Source organism: Pleurodeles waltl, chromosome 6 (assembly GCF_031143425.1).
Source record: "Pleurodeles waltl isolate 20211129_DDA chromosome 6, aPleWal1.hap1.20221129, whole genome shotgun sequence".
Classification (NCBI taxonomy): Eukaryota; Metazoa; Chordata; class Amphibia; order Caudata; family Salamandridae; genus Pleurodeles; species Pleurodeles waltl.
In genome coordinates, this window is record NC_090445.1 from 883,068,135 (window position 1) to 883,083,975 (window position 15,841).

The 15,841-nt window shown below is 42.9% G+C and overlaps 1 protein-coding gene across 1 annotated transcript in view; it reads left to right on the forward strand.

Moving 5' to 3' along the window:
* Positions 1 to 15,841, forward strand: part of LOC138300374 (spondin-2-like) — a 79,811-nt gene that overhangs the window by 52,661 nt on the left and 11,309 nt on the right. The window contains exon 4 of the mRNA XM_069239668.1: positions 10,175 to 10,807. Within this exon, the coding sequence (XP_069095769.1) occupies positions 10,175 to 10,807 (633 nt within the window). The remainder of the gene's footprint in view (positions 1 to 10,174; positions 10,808 to 15,841) is intronic.

The following is a 15,841-nucleotide window of genomic DNA, read 5'->3' on the forward strand; positions in this document are numbered from 1 at the left end:
AAGGATCTATTTATTCAGTTTGTGAACCCCACAAGGTCAGCAAATGTACAGCAGACCTCTATTCCTGCATTCCAAAGTGTAAAAGGCACATTAGCTGTAATAAATCTCGCATGCAGTGGGAAGGCCACTAGGTCTAGCCCTGGCAATAAGGTAAGATGTCTATTTTTAAAAAAAAACGTATTGAAGGTATGTGATACAAAATAAATGGAAGCGAAAAAGAAAAGATCATGCTGTCTATATGTTGTGACCATATACTTAAAATAAGAAGTGTAAAGTAAAAACAAATTAATCATTGCATATAATTTTAATAGAATAGTACTGATGGTTCCTAGCAAACAGGTGTACTCAGAACAGGTTTCTCCCGAAATTAGTGTAAACACCATTTGCACCCAACTTTCGATTCTGTGTGGTGTCTTGTCTTAGAAGTGCTGTGCTGCTTTACAAAAAGTTTAAAATACATTTTGAAGTGTGGGGGACAGAGAAATTGGCAATATTAACAGCCAAGAGAGAGTTACTCGTTTCTGAAAGTAGGATGGTAGCTGACCGGCAGGAGGCTATTTGTGAGTTAAATGAGTGTTTAAGTAGAGTAACAAACATTTAACATAATATCTGTGCCAATGGAGATTCTATAACGCTTCCCTAGTGGCACGGCTGATTGTGGTTGAGGGTCCACCACGTGCAAACCACTGTAACCTTCAGAACTATCACAGCGGAAGATCAGTTACAATCTGTGGGCAAAGCGCTCCATCCTATGCTGTAATATCTCTTGGGCTTCTAACCATGCCCAAGTCACGTCGGTCACTTTCATTGGTTCATGGACTTGCCTTTTAAAATCCACTTGCTTTTATTTGTGAAAGGCATGCCTTTTCCGGTGTTTAGCCAACCTACACAGCACCGGTAAACTACTGAAACCAGTCGAGGCTTGATGTTTTCAGCATGGTTTACGGACTACTTTAGCTTTTTATTTTCCACGCAGCGCGATCACGCTGGTGTTTACATAGCACAATTGCACTCGGTTTTTCGGTTTTCAATTTCAGAGCGATCACTCTGCATTTTACATAGCACGTTTGCACTGTTTTTTTTCTTGTAATTTGTGTGGCGAGAAAAGTCCGGTTAGGAGTTTACAATGCTAATAGCTCTAACTCGAGCAAATGCGAGACCCGTTGCATTCAAAATGCTTGTTAAACCAGCTATGAATAGAAGTGTCTTTTTTGATAACCATTTGTCTGGTCATTTAAACCAGAACGCAGATGCTAAAAGAGTCGCAAATGGTACCTGCAATCTTTTCTTGCAGCAGTGTTCAATAGGACATTAGCATACATTTTGCTCTTATGTAGTCTGCATGGGCAGTTCGGCAAATAGCGGCTGTTTATAGATGATGGCAGTTGCCATGCGCACAAGTGTGCAGTTAGCAATAGCATGATTGCACTGTTAGAGGAAACAATTTGAGTAATGGACCTAAATCCAGGAGAGAAGGCGAGGCGCAGGCTGTGCAAGGCTGAGCATAGCTGAAAATGTAGCAACATAGTCTCTGGAAAAAGTTTGGCTTAAATTGCTAAAACAGGACCCATCCAGGCAGCAAAAATAGAGTATCCCTTGACAAAATCACTGAATAAATAAATATCAACCTCAGCTGTCATTTGACTTAAAAGAATGATCTTCGCAGACTGAAATCTCATCGAAGAGAGCCCGTAGTAACATTTAAAACAATGCAAAACGTTATACTGTAGACCTGTCTGGTACTCATCGTGGTCAACCCTCCAGGCAAGTTTCTTCAGCTTACAAACTTTGCAGTCCACGGTGTTTTTCATCTAGAACTGAATACGTTTACTATTTGTCTGAGCAAACACGGTTGTCAAGCTCAATGATTCTTGTACTGGGAGGACAGGTCCTGCATGTGGAGGTAGGCTGGTCAGTGGCCTTCCAGAGGGACACATGAAGATGATGGGGCTCCAATGCAGCTCCAATGCAGCTGAAAATTGTCTGCCACTTCTCAGACATCTTCCAGCAATATAGCAGCAGTCTGAGAGGGTCTATATTCTGAGAAAATAAACTAGTGCATGTCTTGTTGTGTAAGCCACAGAGCCATGTGAGCAAGCTATTCGCTTTATACCCTAAACAAATGGCGGGTCTACTGATTTAGTCATTGTCAGTACTGAAAGTTTTGTGAAATATTCTTTGCATTTCCACACACCCTGGATAGCCAGAGTGACATCAAGGGCACCCCCTGATCAAGGGAACCAATGGAAACTATGGGGGTCATTCTAACCCTGGCGGTCCAAGACCGCCAGGGCTAAAATGACGGGGGCACCGCCAACAGGCTGGCGGTGCCCCGCTGGGCATTCTGACCGCGGTCAGAAGTGGAAAACCGGCGGTCTCCCGCCGGTTTTCCACTGCCCATTTGAATCCTCCATGGCGGCGCAGCTCGCTGCGCCGCCATGGGGATTCTGACAGCCCATACCGCCATCCTGTTCCTGGCGGTTCGCCCGCCAGGAACAGGATGGCGGTATGGGTTGTCGTGGGGCCCCTGGGGGCCCCTGCAGTGCCCATGCCAATGGCATGGGCACTGCAGGGGCCCCCGTAAGAGGGCCCCACAAAGAATTTCACTGTCTGCATTGCAGACAGTGAAATTCGCGACGGGTGCCACTACACCCGTCGCACCTTCGCACTCCGCCGGCTCCATTCGGAGCCGGCGTCCTCGTGGGAAGGTAGTTTTGCACTGGGCTGGCGGGCGGCCTTTTGGCGGTCGCCCGCCAGCCCAGTGCAAAACCCAGAATACCCTCAGCGGTCTTCCGACCGCGGAGCGGTATTTTGGAGGGGGAAGTCTGGCGGGCGGCCTCCACCGCCCGCCACACTTAGAATCACCCCCTATGTGTCAATCCAATTTCCACATCCATTGCAGTGATGGTTTTAGGAAACGAGGTATACTGAGGCTTACCCCAGGCTTAATCTAGCCTTTGTTAGTGCTGCATTTAGACTAGTGTGCAGTTGGTCTTTCTGTTCAGAAAATGAACTAATTTTTATTTTGACAAGTTCTTTCAGAGCGCCACTGTCAGTGCAGATAACCCGGTTTCCCATTTTAGAACGTCTGCAATCCCCATTAAATAAAAAGCCAAGAGTCCAAATTCTAATCGGAGTGCCTGCATTGAGATAGTGTGCCTCATTGTGCAATACCTGTGAAGAATGTTCCCCTCCAACTTATCATAAAAGGATAGAGACCTATACAGTAGATGTTCAACTACGTTAAGAGGTGGAGAGGAACGTTTGCCTTAGAGACATTCAGTATAAGAAGGGAATACCTAGCACCTCTGTGGGCCATGACTTTGGATGTTAGATGGCCTATTTGTGGACTGTCATTTAAATTATGTTTGAGAATCATTCCGAAGTAGACATGCATTGTGTCTTCTACAGTCTTTCCTTCCCAAATGCCAGCTATAGGAAATAGATTTGTGGCTGCCATTAAAAATGAAAGGCCTGATTTAAAGTTTGGTGGCCTGAGTACCTAACCACAAACATGACTGAGTGCCCTGCCAGCCAAACCATCGGTCCTTTCTGAATTGAAAGGACTGTCAGTTTTCTGATGGCACGGCCACCACTGACTCCACCATCCAAAAGCATGCTCTGAAGACCTGGCAGAGTAGGGGCTTTCAGAGTAAGGACATCAGATCACCCTTCCTATTTAGAGCAGATTGCCTGATATCTTTTTTTTTCTGTCTATCAACACCAGAAAAAACCTGGAGGTTACAGGCACATAAAAAATAAAGACCCCACATACCCTGAGAGCAAACTCATTATTTTTGTATTTTTCAGAAACATACTCGCACAAACACAAATGTAGCGAATGGCTGCCTAGTGGACAGTGGACATCCACCAGCCTTGTAGTGCCTTCAGAGGAACTGCCATGAAGCAGTTCATCTAAAAGCAATAAGATCACCACTGGACCCATGATTTTACTTTTTATTAATCTTTGAAAAACAATTGTGATTAGCATCATCAAAACACACACGCAGTGCACACTGCAGCCTTTGGGGGTCAGATGAAAGATAATGAGCTTAATTACATTATTCACATATATTAGAGTATGCAGACGATGACATTCTTTGGATGCAGTGGTATATTGGTAAGGTCATAGATTCTAGGAGAATCATAAATTTATAATGAGAGAATGGGGTAAAATGCACTACTGCTCCCATAGAGTTTCCTTGTGCTAAAGACCTCAATCTATGATAGAAGTGATGGAGCAACCCAATTGCTAAGACATTTGAAAGAAACAGGTTTTAATCTTTTTCTTGAAAACATTGTAATTGGAGGCATTGTGCCTAGGCAGAAGGAGGAGTTCCAAAATTTGGATGATGAAAATGAAAAGGGTCTGCCTGCTTCTCTAGACTGATGATGGGGAGTGTCAATTTCTGAAAGGCAGGTTACCTCAGATGCAGAGTTGGAAGCACATTTTTTCTTGCTGGAAAGCAGCCCAATCTATGTACTGCTAAGCAGGTAAAGAAAATGGCTTTAAAGATTATAAATTTACACTTCAGAAGCTAATGCAAAGCTTTGAGATTTGCTTTAATTCAACTTCTTTTAGGGATGTTCAGTGTGGTCTCGGCAGCAACATTCTGAGCAATCTTTAGGTGCTGCCAGAGATGATTGGAAATACCAAAGTATAAGGAGTTATCTTATTCCAGTCGAGATGAAATAAAAGCTTGGGCCATGGTTTTCTTGGATGAAAGGAGTAAAAGAGGAAACGTTTTGTGAAGTACCCAAAGTGTGTGGAAACAGGTAGCTGAAGCACAAGAGGTGTATGTGGAGACAGATAGTTGATTATCAGAATAAAAACCAAGATTCTTGTTAGCGTTTTTGGGTTGTGAAGGGGTGCCATGATTCTCCATCACGGTTGTGGGTTACTACAGAAGTATTTTTGTCTAAGATAATGATCCTAGTTTCATCTCCAGCCGGTTTTAAATTGTTTTGGTTCATTCAAACTGCCACTACTACATACACTGACAGAATTTAGATTCTTTGGTACCCAAATTCTTGGAGACAGACACGATGATCTGTGTGTCATCCGTCTATGAAATGATGTTACAGCTAAATAATCTAAATGAGAGGGAGATGTATAAACATGAAAACGTGTTGGGCTTAAAGAAGAGCCACTGGGACCCCACACTGGGGAGGAAAGAGATCTAACTGATATGAAGGGCATTTAATAGTTTGCGTTCTGTCAGTTAAGGAGTAGCAAAACCAGTCATTCCTGAGCCTGTCTGCAGATTCCAAAATCAAACAGACTTAAGACAAGCACAGAATAAGAAATGGTATTGAAGGCTACTGGGAGATCTGAAGAAAGAGTGCAGCAGAGAAAACTCATTATGATTTAAAATGTACCAAGGATTATCTATTACTATCAATAATATTGATATTTAAAATCTTACAAGAGAAACAGAACCTTCAAATAATAGCAATTTGCAGCAAGTCAATAAATATCAGATCAAATAGAACAACATTTACATATAAAAACAGAATACAGAACACTTCATCCATAGGCAATCACCAAATAAGAAACTGATCATATTAAGAGGACGGATACAAGTAAACTTATCAAATGAACAGATCTTGAGCAACAGCCTGTAAAAGTGGGCAGTGTCTAAGTTTTATAGCTCATATGGAGCATTTTACAGATCATTTAGCAGCTGCATTTTACTTATGTGCAACAAACTAATTAGGTGGTCAAGGTATCAAACGTTGAAGTGGCATAAGTGCAACATAAACATAATGCAGCAAAGACTAGCCAACTTTACTTCTTGCATCCAGCTGTTTTTGTAGTTGATAAATATATTTTCCAAATTTAGCTAGATCAGTAGGTTCTTTCATAGTAAAAACCAAGTTCCTTGCTTTAGCACAAATTCTTATGCCTTGGCTTAAAAAGAGAGGTTTGAGCAAAGTGCAGCTTGCAGTTCTCAAAACCGGGCAGGAGCAGTGTAGATGGCTAAACGGTTCAAATTTATCCCCGCAAAGCCTGCAATTGGTAATCATGGAAAGGGAGTGCCATTTTGTGTTCATCTCTTTAATCATCAAGGCCATCAGCCTTGCAGCCATGATTCACGACAAGAAGGCTTTAACAACCACACACTTTAAGTATGGCTGCTCTGTCAGCGGATGTGGGCAAGGCTTGTAGGATGGTATCAGGGCCGCTACCACCGGAAAAGTATTTAATTTAGCCAAATCTGTTGTCATGGAAATAAATCTGATCTGCTTCTTCAGAGTTGCTTTGAGGGTGGATGGCATAGGAAGCAGTGAGTCTAAAGGTGACTTATTAATTTGTAAGGATTGCAATGCAGTGCCTAGAAAATTCGACCAGGGATTAGCGTTCAAGGAGAGCTATGAGACGGTAAATTGCTGGATCTTGTCTATCCCCTTTCTTGTAGATCGGATGTAAGAAAGAGCCCCTCCAACTATTTAGGATCATTTTGGATAGCAGACAGGCACTGTACAGAGTGAAAAGGGTGGCTAGCCACGTGTTGATGTCTTCTTTGAACAATTTGGCTGGGATGACGTTGGGCCCTGGTGTGCCCAAAGCCCTTACTTTGTTTTCAGGCACGTCGAGACATCCTTGACCATAGGAGCAGTAACAAGAGGTAGTTGACTGCCCTGGTTCCCTGAACTACCAGGAGAAAAGATGTTAGTTAAGTACAACTTGGTTACATGGCATATCCAATTTTCCTAATTGATCATGTTAGATTGCGGTCCCTCCTGATTCATCTTTTTTTTAATAAACCTCATAGCCACTCTTTTTTCACCTGTGTGCGTTTAAAAGACCAAACCAACTTCTTATGTTGTTACTTAAGGGCTTAAAGTTGTGCCAGGCATTCAGAATTAAACTGCAGATTTTTTCTTGAAGGCATAGTCTTTGTAGCCTGCGACTATGCTGCTTGCTGTCCTTTATCAGAGGTGATTGAAAGACACGTGGTCTTCTCCCTTTGGGATGGGAAGACTAGAGCATAAGTTATGCAACAGGTAGTTGACTATTTCTGAGCCGTGTCTGAGAGGGGAGCTTTGCAGTAGCTTAGTTGTTGGATATACTAAGTGACCGTCATCTGCAGTCATTCCGAGATTCTTGATATTAAAATCGCCACAGAGAATTATAATGCACCCAGGATGATCACACAATACCCCCTCTAAGGCTACGATTCTCCTGCCTACCTGATCCAAAGAAATTAAAGTATAGGTTGATTAATGGAATTCCTATTACATAATCTTTGTTTCTTTTGCCTTCAAGTTTAATTGACTGAAACATTTCACTGTTGTCTACCAATTTAGTTTTTAAGTCAAGGCCAATGTTAAGATGGGTCAAAAGGCCACCAGATGGCCTTCCAAAAATGTTTTTCTTTATCGCTGACTAATGAATTTCTATAGATCCAGGGATTACCAGAGGATTCATGAGCCATGGTTCTTGAACACAAAATGTGTCAGCAGTCGTAAGAAGCCGGTTGGTTGGAATGACCATAAGGAGCCTAGACAGGCCAGCTACATTCCATGAGATAATTTGTAGATAACGCCTTGTTTCTGACACTCGTTTAGGAATGCTAGGAGCAGTGATGAAAGCCACAGGTTAAGACAGATGGTAGCCATTTCCAATCTGGCGCATTGAACTCCTTAGAGGATTCCAGGGAAATTCGCCTAGAGGAGCCCAGGAGTGTTTTGCAGGATCGTGGTATGCAGATATTATGGATTGGCAGATTAGGTTTACAATTCTCTACTCCTTTTAAAATGCTGTATTTTTGAGTTTGCATAGCTAAAGGGGCGTTTTGTTTCTTCAGTGGAAACAGATACTTCGAGGGCCCTTTTTTTCAAATCCCTATGCTCCATTCTTCCAAAGTCGGCTTGTTTGCCATTATTTGCTTAGCCAATTAAGGGGTTCAACTAGACAGTATTGTATATTCTCTTCCACTTCTATCCCCTGGAAGAATTCTGATTGTGACATCAAAATATCCTCTGATTTTATTATAGCTAGCTTAGGAAGCACCATAAAGAGTTACAACAAGTTAAAACAGTTCAAGATATAGTGGCTGCCTTCAGTTTGAAATTGTGGCGTGAGTACAAGTTTGACAGTGTTGAATAATCAACGTATTCGCTGGACTGCTCAACAATTGGTTGCATAACACTGGATTGCTCGTCATTTGAACGCATTGGGCTGTTTTTATTGGGGGTCATGAGTAATAGAGCTTGCGTAGTGGGAGGCTCTGGCATATTGAAATTCACCTGAGAGCTTGAGAACTTAGGGAGTGTAGGTTGTGAGGTTATTTGCTCTTCAGCAATCGTAGTTAGTATTGGTAAGTTGCACTGATTTTGTTGCATCCAGTCCTGAGCTGTGGCGAGATATTCACCAGGCAAGAGGCAAGTTGCTTGCTTATGCAGGATTGGTTGCATCCAGGACCTGACTTAAGGTAGACTTTGAAGGAGCGGTGGCCATATTAAGGACCCTGGTCAAAGCTGGTTCCATATTGTTAAGCGTTGATGAAGGTTGAAGAGCAGATGGAACAGAAAAGTTCATATAGCTCAGATCCTTTTTATCACTCTTCCTGTCCTTAAAGATGGATTACACGTTTGTTGTATGAGATGGAACCATGTTTTGCACCTTCAGGTTCTGGGCTTGCAGCTCTTCTTTTGCAGCTTTATTTTATGCCTTTTGTGAGTTAATAACTCTTTCTGAGAATTTTCTGGCAGAGGAAGTAGTAATATGGTATAGTAGTTGGTAAGAATAAAGGGGTTAACCAACAGTTTTTTCAGAAGCGAAGTGACTGTGGACTTTTTCCGTTTGATAGGGATGATGGCAGTTTTCAATAAGAAATAAGAAATGCAAATGTTGGCCAGACTGGAGACATTTCACAGACAGTTAGTTGCATAATATGGGATGGGCAAGGGTTAATGGGGAGCATGATTTGGTGATGATGTGTAGTTAAGAAACCTGGGTCTTAGGCAGTGGCATAGGGTTTTCCTGGGAGGTCCCTGATGGGCTTCCGAAGTCTTCCTGTTGAGGGACACAGAGCCTTTTGGACCGGCCAGACAAACAACCAAGAGATCAGCTTCTTCTACTCCATGGGTTTCTGACTCAATCAGAGTTGAAATGTCAGCTTATAACCTATGCATATGCTCTGCACACCTAAGAAAACACTATCAGTTACTGACCATGCTTATTCTCACCAAACACTCGACTCAATTACCCACTATTGGGAGTAGGTTGTGCACGCTGCTAGACCAAGCATGCTTCCTACCAACTGCTGTTTTATACACTGTCAAGCCATGCATGCTTTGTATACATCACAGTTGTCCAGACACTCCTGAACCATGCGTGCTCCGTATAAAGCACAGCAGTTTGAGCGCAAACACACACTCATAGACCTTGCAACCTTCCTTTACAAGGCAGTTGTGCACACACTTATGAGCATCACAAGTGTCATATAAAGTAGAACAATTACAGTTATGCACACCATGCACACTTTCTATGCAGCATAATTGTGCATGCACACACATTGCAGCACCATGCAGGCCTTCCCTACAGTGAATTTGTTCAACCTGCTGAGTCATACATCCTTCCAATACGTTTGTAGAGCCAAGCTATTCAACCATGAGTGCTTCATATACATATTGCATCCTCTGCATACTATCTCCCTCTCTTCAGCTGATTTCAAAGGGATACTGGTTAGCTTTGTTTTGCAGTATAGGAGGGGAAGAGAAAGCAAGAGAGAGAGAGAACAGTGAGATAGCTTTGTGAACATTTTGAGTGATGCAAATATATTGTTTTAATATAAGTATTGAAATCATATTTTTCTTGTGGCACAAGTGCATAACACATTGCAATATTTTACTTCACATATTAATATTAATAGCATATTACAGGCCTGCATTGGCAATAGGGGACATAATAAATGTTACTCATTCTCTTCATCTCAAAAACATACATCTTCTATATAGATGTCTATCTATCTATTTATTACATGTGCATAGATTGTGCACCCCTCCACCTGTCCTTCTAGCCATCTCACCATCCATCTTTTCCTTTATTTGACCATCAGATATATCCCTTGTTGTGTCTGCCACCATATGTACAAAGTGACCATTTGTTATTCTACATGGTGCTGTTTCACAGAGATATAATCAGAATTTTATGTTTTTTTTTAAGGCCAAACATCCACCCCTCTAGACTGTGAAGTGTCCCAATGGGTGTCATGGGGACTCTGCAGCCACTTCTGTGGAAATGGCATCAGACAAAGAACAAGATATATCACCCTTCAACCTGCTAACGGCGGAGACCCGTGTCCCACACTCATGGAAAAGGAGTCCTGTGAGGAAACCCCCTGCTCAACTGACTCACCTGCCACCAGTGAGAGGCTGAGTACAACAACGGTGATCTTGACTGACTCACCCGCCACCAGCAAGAGGCCGAGTATTACACCAGCGCCCTCGACTGACTCACCTGCCACCAGCGACAGGCCGAGTATGACTCCAGCGCGCTCAACTGACTCACCTGCCACCAGCGACAGGCCGAGTATGACACCAGCACGCTCAACTGACTCACCTGCCACTAGCAACATGCCGAGTACGACACCGGTGCATTCGACTGACTCATCCGCCACCAGCAACAGGCTGAGTATGACACTGGCAGACTCGACTGACTCACCCGCCACCAGTGACAAGCCAAGTACAACACCGGCACCAAACAAGAAGATATTCAACTTGAAGTGGGTTCCCAGCCAGGAAAGTCATGGTGCTCTGTGGAGAAGAATCTATCACAGGCTGCTGAGTCGCACTAAAGGTACCTACTTAACCACTTAAAGGAGAGTAAATGTGCAGTACAGAGAAATGTATCTAATTAACAAAATAAAAGTATCAAAGTATAAACATTGACAGACTTTTCATGGATTTCATGGAGAGATTGATACGAGATGAGTACAATCCTATCAGATATGTACGACGTATGTCAAAATCAATTGATGACAGTGTTAAACCATGACAAGTCTCAGTTTCTAACTCCATCTTTATTTGCTGTAAATTGTTTTTATTTGAAGGCTACCAGTTTTTTGTTTCAGTTATTCATATCATGACATTTAATTGAAAATGCATTGTCTCTCTTTTACCATTTATAGGCAGATTATCCAAAAGGAGATTTAGGTGCTCATGCTCTTACAAGGCACAGAATAAAGATCTAGGGGGCAACAGTGAAAAGACGTTCTCATATCGATGATCTTGTGATAATGGTTTATTGAAGAGCAGAGATAACAGCTTCTATAGAAAAGGGGCACAGAGCATAACTGATGCGCAGGAGACATGGAACATCATGACATCATAAACCCATGATGTCACCATGTTCCATGCAGCACCCAGCAACATCACCTAGCACCATCACCACAATTCTCCCCTCCTTAAAACAAGAAAGCAATTTGAACATGTAAACAATTACACTACACAATATACAATAAAAACAATAAAATATACAATTCCTGTACTAAATGAAAACCTATATAAAACAAACCCAAACCCCTCATATGAAATGCGCATAGTCACAAATTAAAGAATCAACTTGAACACAAGCTGAGTACATATTTATGACATGACATAGGGGGTCATTCCGACCCTGGCGGTCCATGACCGCCAGGGCCGGGGACCACGGAAGCACCGCCAACAGGCTGGCGGTGCTTCAAAAGGGGAACCGGCGGTTTCCCGCCGGTTTTCCACTAGCCCAGGGAATCCTCCATGGCGGCGCTGCAAGCAGCGCCGCCATGGGGATTCCGACCCCCTTCCCGCCAGCCTGTTTCTGGCGGTTTTCACCGCCAGAACCAGGATGGCGGGAATGGGTGTCGTGGGGCCCCTGCCATGGGCAGTGCAGGGGCCCCCTCACAGGGCCCCATACAGATTTTCACTGTCTGCTTTGCAGACAGTGAAAATCGTGACGGGTGCCACTGCACCCGTCGCACCCCTGCAACTCCGCCGGCTCCATTCGGAGCCGGCTTCCTCGTTGCAGGGGCTTTCCCGCTGGGCCGGCGGGCGGCCTTTTGGCGGTCGCCGGCCGGCCCAGCGGGAAAGTTGGAATGACCGCCGCGGTCTTTTGACCGCGGGGCGGTCATTCGGAGGTAACCGCATGGCGGGCGGCAACCGCCGCCCACCGCGTTCAGAATGACCGCCTACCATTTTCATCAAAAACATCAACACTGCACTTTCTGGTTTTCTTGACATGTTGAGTGTTACCCGCTTGAAGCTGTACACTTGGATCCAATACTAGGCGAGAAGTGCTCCACCAACAATAGTTTCACAACATTCTTACATAATTCATAAATTTGTTGAGAAACCTTGAATTTTGACAACCCTTTTCTAACCAACACTGGATTCTTCACTATCACCCAATCACCCACCTGCAACTTGTCACTTTTGTTACACGCTCCACTTAACTTCCTCCTGCCCACATTATTGGAATTGTATTCAGCTACTTGACAAATTTCTTTTAAATCACTTCCTTCATGGAATAATGTAACCATCCAAAAAGGATACAATTCAGTGGACGCTATTCTTCCTCTCATGAGTTCAAAAGGACTTTTACCCATGGCCATAAGACTAGATTAATTATTTGATAGCTTGATATACAGACATATTGTTCCTGTATGTAGCCTGAATACAATCTACTAACACTCAATTAAATCGTTCCACTTTCCCATTACTTTGTGGATGATACAAAGGTGTTCTAATATGCTTACTACCACATTTGCCCAAAAACTGAAGCATTTCTGTCTAAACAAATTGTACTCCATTATCAGTTAATATCGGTTCTGGAAACCCTCAACGGATAAAACTCCTTTTCAAACCATCAATCAGACTTTGGGCGGTTGGAAGCCTAACAGGTCCTACCTCAACCCATCTTGGTAAATTAGCAATGACCACTACAAAATACCTCATGTTGGGTTGTAAAATATGCTACGGGCCAAGAAAATCAAGACCATGTTTTTGCCAGGCTCTGGCTGGTGGTGGAACAAATGACTCAGTGGTACCTTCAGTAATTAACACTTTATCACTCCTACTGCATCTTGTACAACTCTTGACATAATCATAAATTTCTCTGCCCATCCTAAGCCACAAGAAATCAGATCTCAGCCTTATTTTAGTAATAGTGGCACCCAAATGACCAGAGTGAGCCATAGCAATTACATTTCTCCTGAAACTCTCTGGTGGAACACGTTTGTTACCTCCAACTAACTTATCTCCTTCAATGGATAACTCATCAGCAAATTTCCAAAACAATTGTAGTTCCAATGACAAGTTCTTCTCTTTGGGCCAACCAGACTTAACCAGATGCATCACTTCACATAAAATTGTTTTTTTTTACAGAATCAACCCATTCCTTTTCTTCCAAAAACATGTCACATTCTTTAATACAAGCCACAAAACATTCTTCAATCTCTGTCTCCCAATCTTGTTCTTCATTACCCTCAATGGGCAACTTAGATAAACAATCTGCTCTACAATTTGTCCCTCCTGGAATATACTCAACCGAAAAAGTGAACTCTAAAAGCTTAGCCGACAACCTTGCAATACGAGCAGTTGAACGTTTTATTTTCTTGCCCGATAAAATCTCGGCAAGAGGCCGATGATCAGTTGTCAAAACAAAAGGTCTACCCCACTGATACTGTTTGAACTTTTCTATACTCCTCACTCATGCTAAAAGTTCTTTCTCAATTACTGAATATTTACGTTCAACCTGCCGTAACGTTCTTGATACAAACCCTATAGTACTCTCACCTTCTTCACCCGACCACTGTGATAACACAGCCCATAAACCATACTCACACGTACCCACTGTCACACTGGTGCTCTTCTCCTCTGAAAAAGGTTATAAAGCTGGAGACTTGACAATTTCTCATTTAATTTGTTCAAACATTCTGTTACACTCTGTAACTTGATGTTACGCTTTCACACATTTTTCTGGTGCAATCCAAACACAGGAGTATGCCCTGCATACGGGAGACTCAACGCTCACACAGTGCACAACGGAAACGGTACTGGGAAGTGGCTTTGTAGATGGTACTCGCCCGAAATACACAAAGCTGTAGAAGCCAAATTATTCAGCACCCATCCAGGATACAAACGACCGTTAGCCAGCTCTTCTGGGTAAACATAAAGAATTTATTAGAGATAGAAAGACATGTACATGGAGGATGCTCAGTACTAGTTGTACACGAACAGCCTGAATAAAGAAAGTAATACACGATCTTTTATAGTATTAAACCACAAACATAATTCGACGTTCTATTGGTTCTTGACATTGACGTATGATTGACGTATGATTATTTCTCCATTATGGCTGAAGGTGGTTCTTCCTATCACACCATATATAGTAATAAAAAGCATAGACAAGAATTTTACACAAAGTGGCCTACGTGCCTAATATCACATGGTCCATCTTGTGACAGAACTTGAGAACTTGAGAACATCACATACTCAGACTGGTACTTTCCAGAAGGGAGATTGCTTCAGCTAGCATGCAATGACGATGATATTTCATGGTGGCTGTTCAGAGAGAAAGCCTTGCAACATAATGCGTTCCTAGCAGTAGCGAATTACATATGTAGGCCTCTTTCTTTAATGATAGGCCTGTGCAGAGATTGTCATTGTGTATCACTGGGGCCACTAGGCCTAGCATACCTAAGAACTGTAAAATGCGATTCCACATTCCGCCCTCTGATACTCAATGACAAATCTAAGGGTCATGGTGTATTGCTCTCATTTCTACCTCTTGCTCGTCCCTGTTGTCATCCTTATATCTTTTTCTTCGATAATGTGTGTGTTTCTGGTGACAGGTTTTTTTCAAGAGTAGGGCCAGGAAGGATGGACAAACTGGTATGAGCACACATAGCATTATCAGTGCCATGATCCCTATCACTAGTACCTCTACCAACCAGGTACCCCAACCCCTGAACCATGCTGCTATTCCATTCAGCATTCCTCCAACGTCTGTCCCATCTGCCACTTTCCCAGCTCCTTCTTCTACCTTCTTTATGTCCTCTATTTCCTTTCTTATATTCCCACTGTTATCTGGTATATACACGCAGCATTCCTGATGGATCACTGCACAGACCCCTCCCTCTTTTGCCAGGATGGTGTCTAGCGCAAGCCTATTCTGGATTACAACTGCCCTCATGTCCGTGAGTTCCTCAGTGATGTTCCCTAAGGCTGCTGCGGTGTTGCTGGCTAGCCCTTCCACTAATTTGGCCAATCTGTGAATTTCATATTGTGAGTGTGCTATCCCTAATGGCATCACTATGATCCTCTCTATTGCTATTACCTCATCCACCCACGTTGGTGTCCTCTTCCTGCGCACCCCGTCAAGTGTTCTCTTTTCCCCCTTCTGTAATTCTGTTCTAGGCGCCATTTTTGGTAGCACGAATGCTAGGTAGCAGGTACCTTGCCATCCTGCTGGCAATTTAAAAAATGCCGATGTCCCACATATAATATATATTCCTTTGGGAGGTGTCAGGCCTATGGACAAGCCTGTTGTGTCATTTCTTTTGCAGTCCAGCCTCAATGTTGTATTGCAAATACTATGTCCCACATCAATTCAGTTTTTGCTAGTGTCTGCGTTACCTCTTGAGTATTTGAAACACCATGGTGCCTTTATTTCTGTATCTATGGCCAGGCATGGTATTCGTTGTTCTGAGCCATGATCCCTTTCAGTGTAACCCTTCCCTCTTTCTGTTGTAAATGCAATCAATAAATTCTCTTCTCCTTTCTTCGGATCTAATCTCCTACACTTCTTTCTTCTCCTTCTATCTTCTTCCTTCAATTTATTTGACACTCTTTCTAC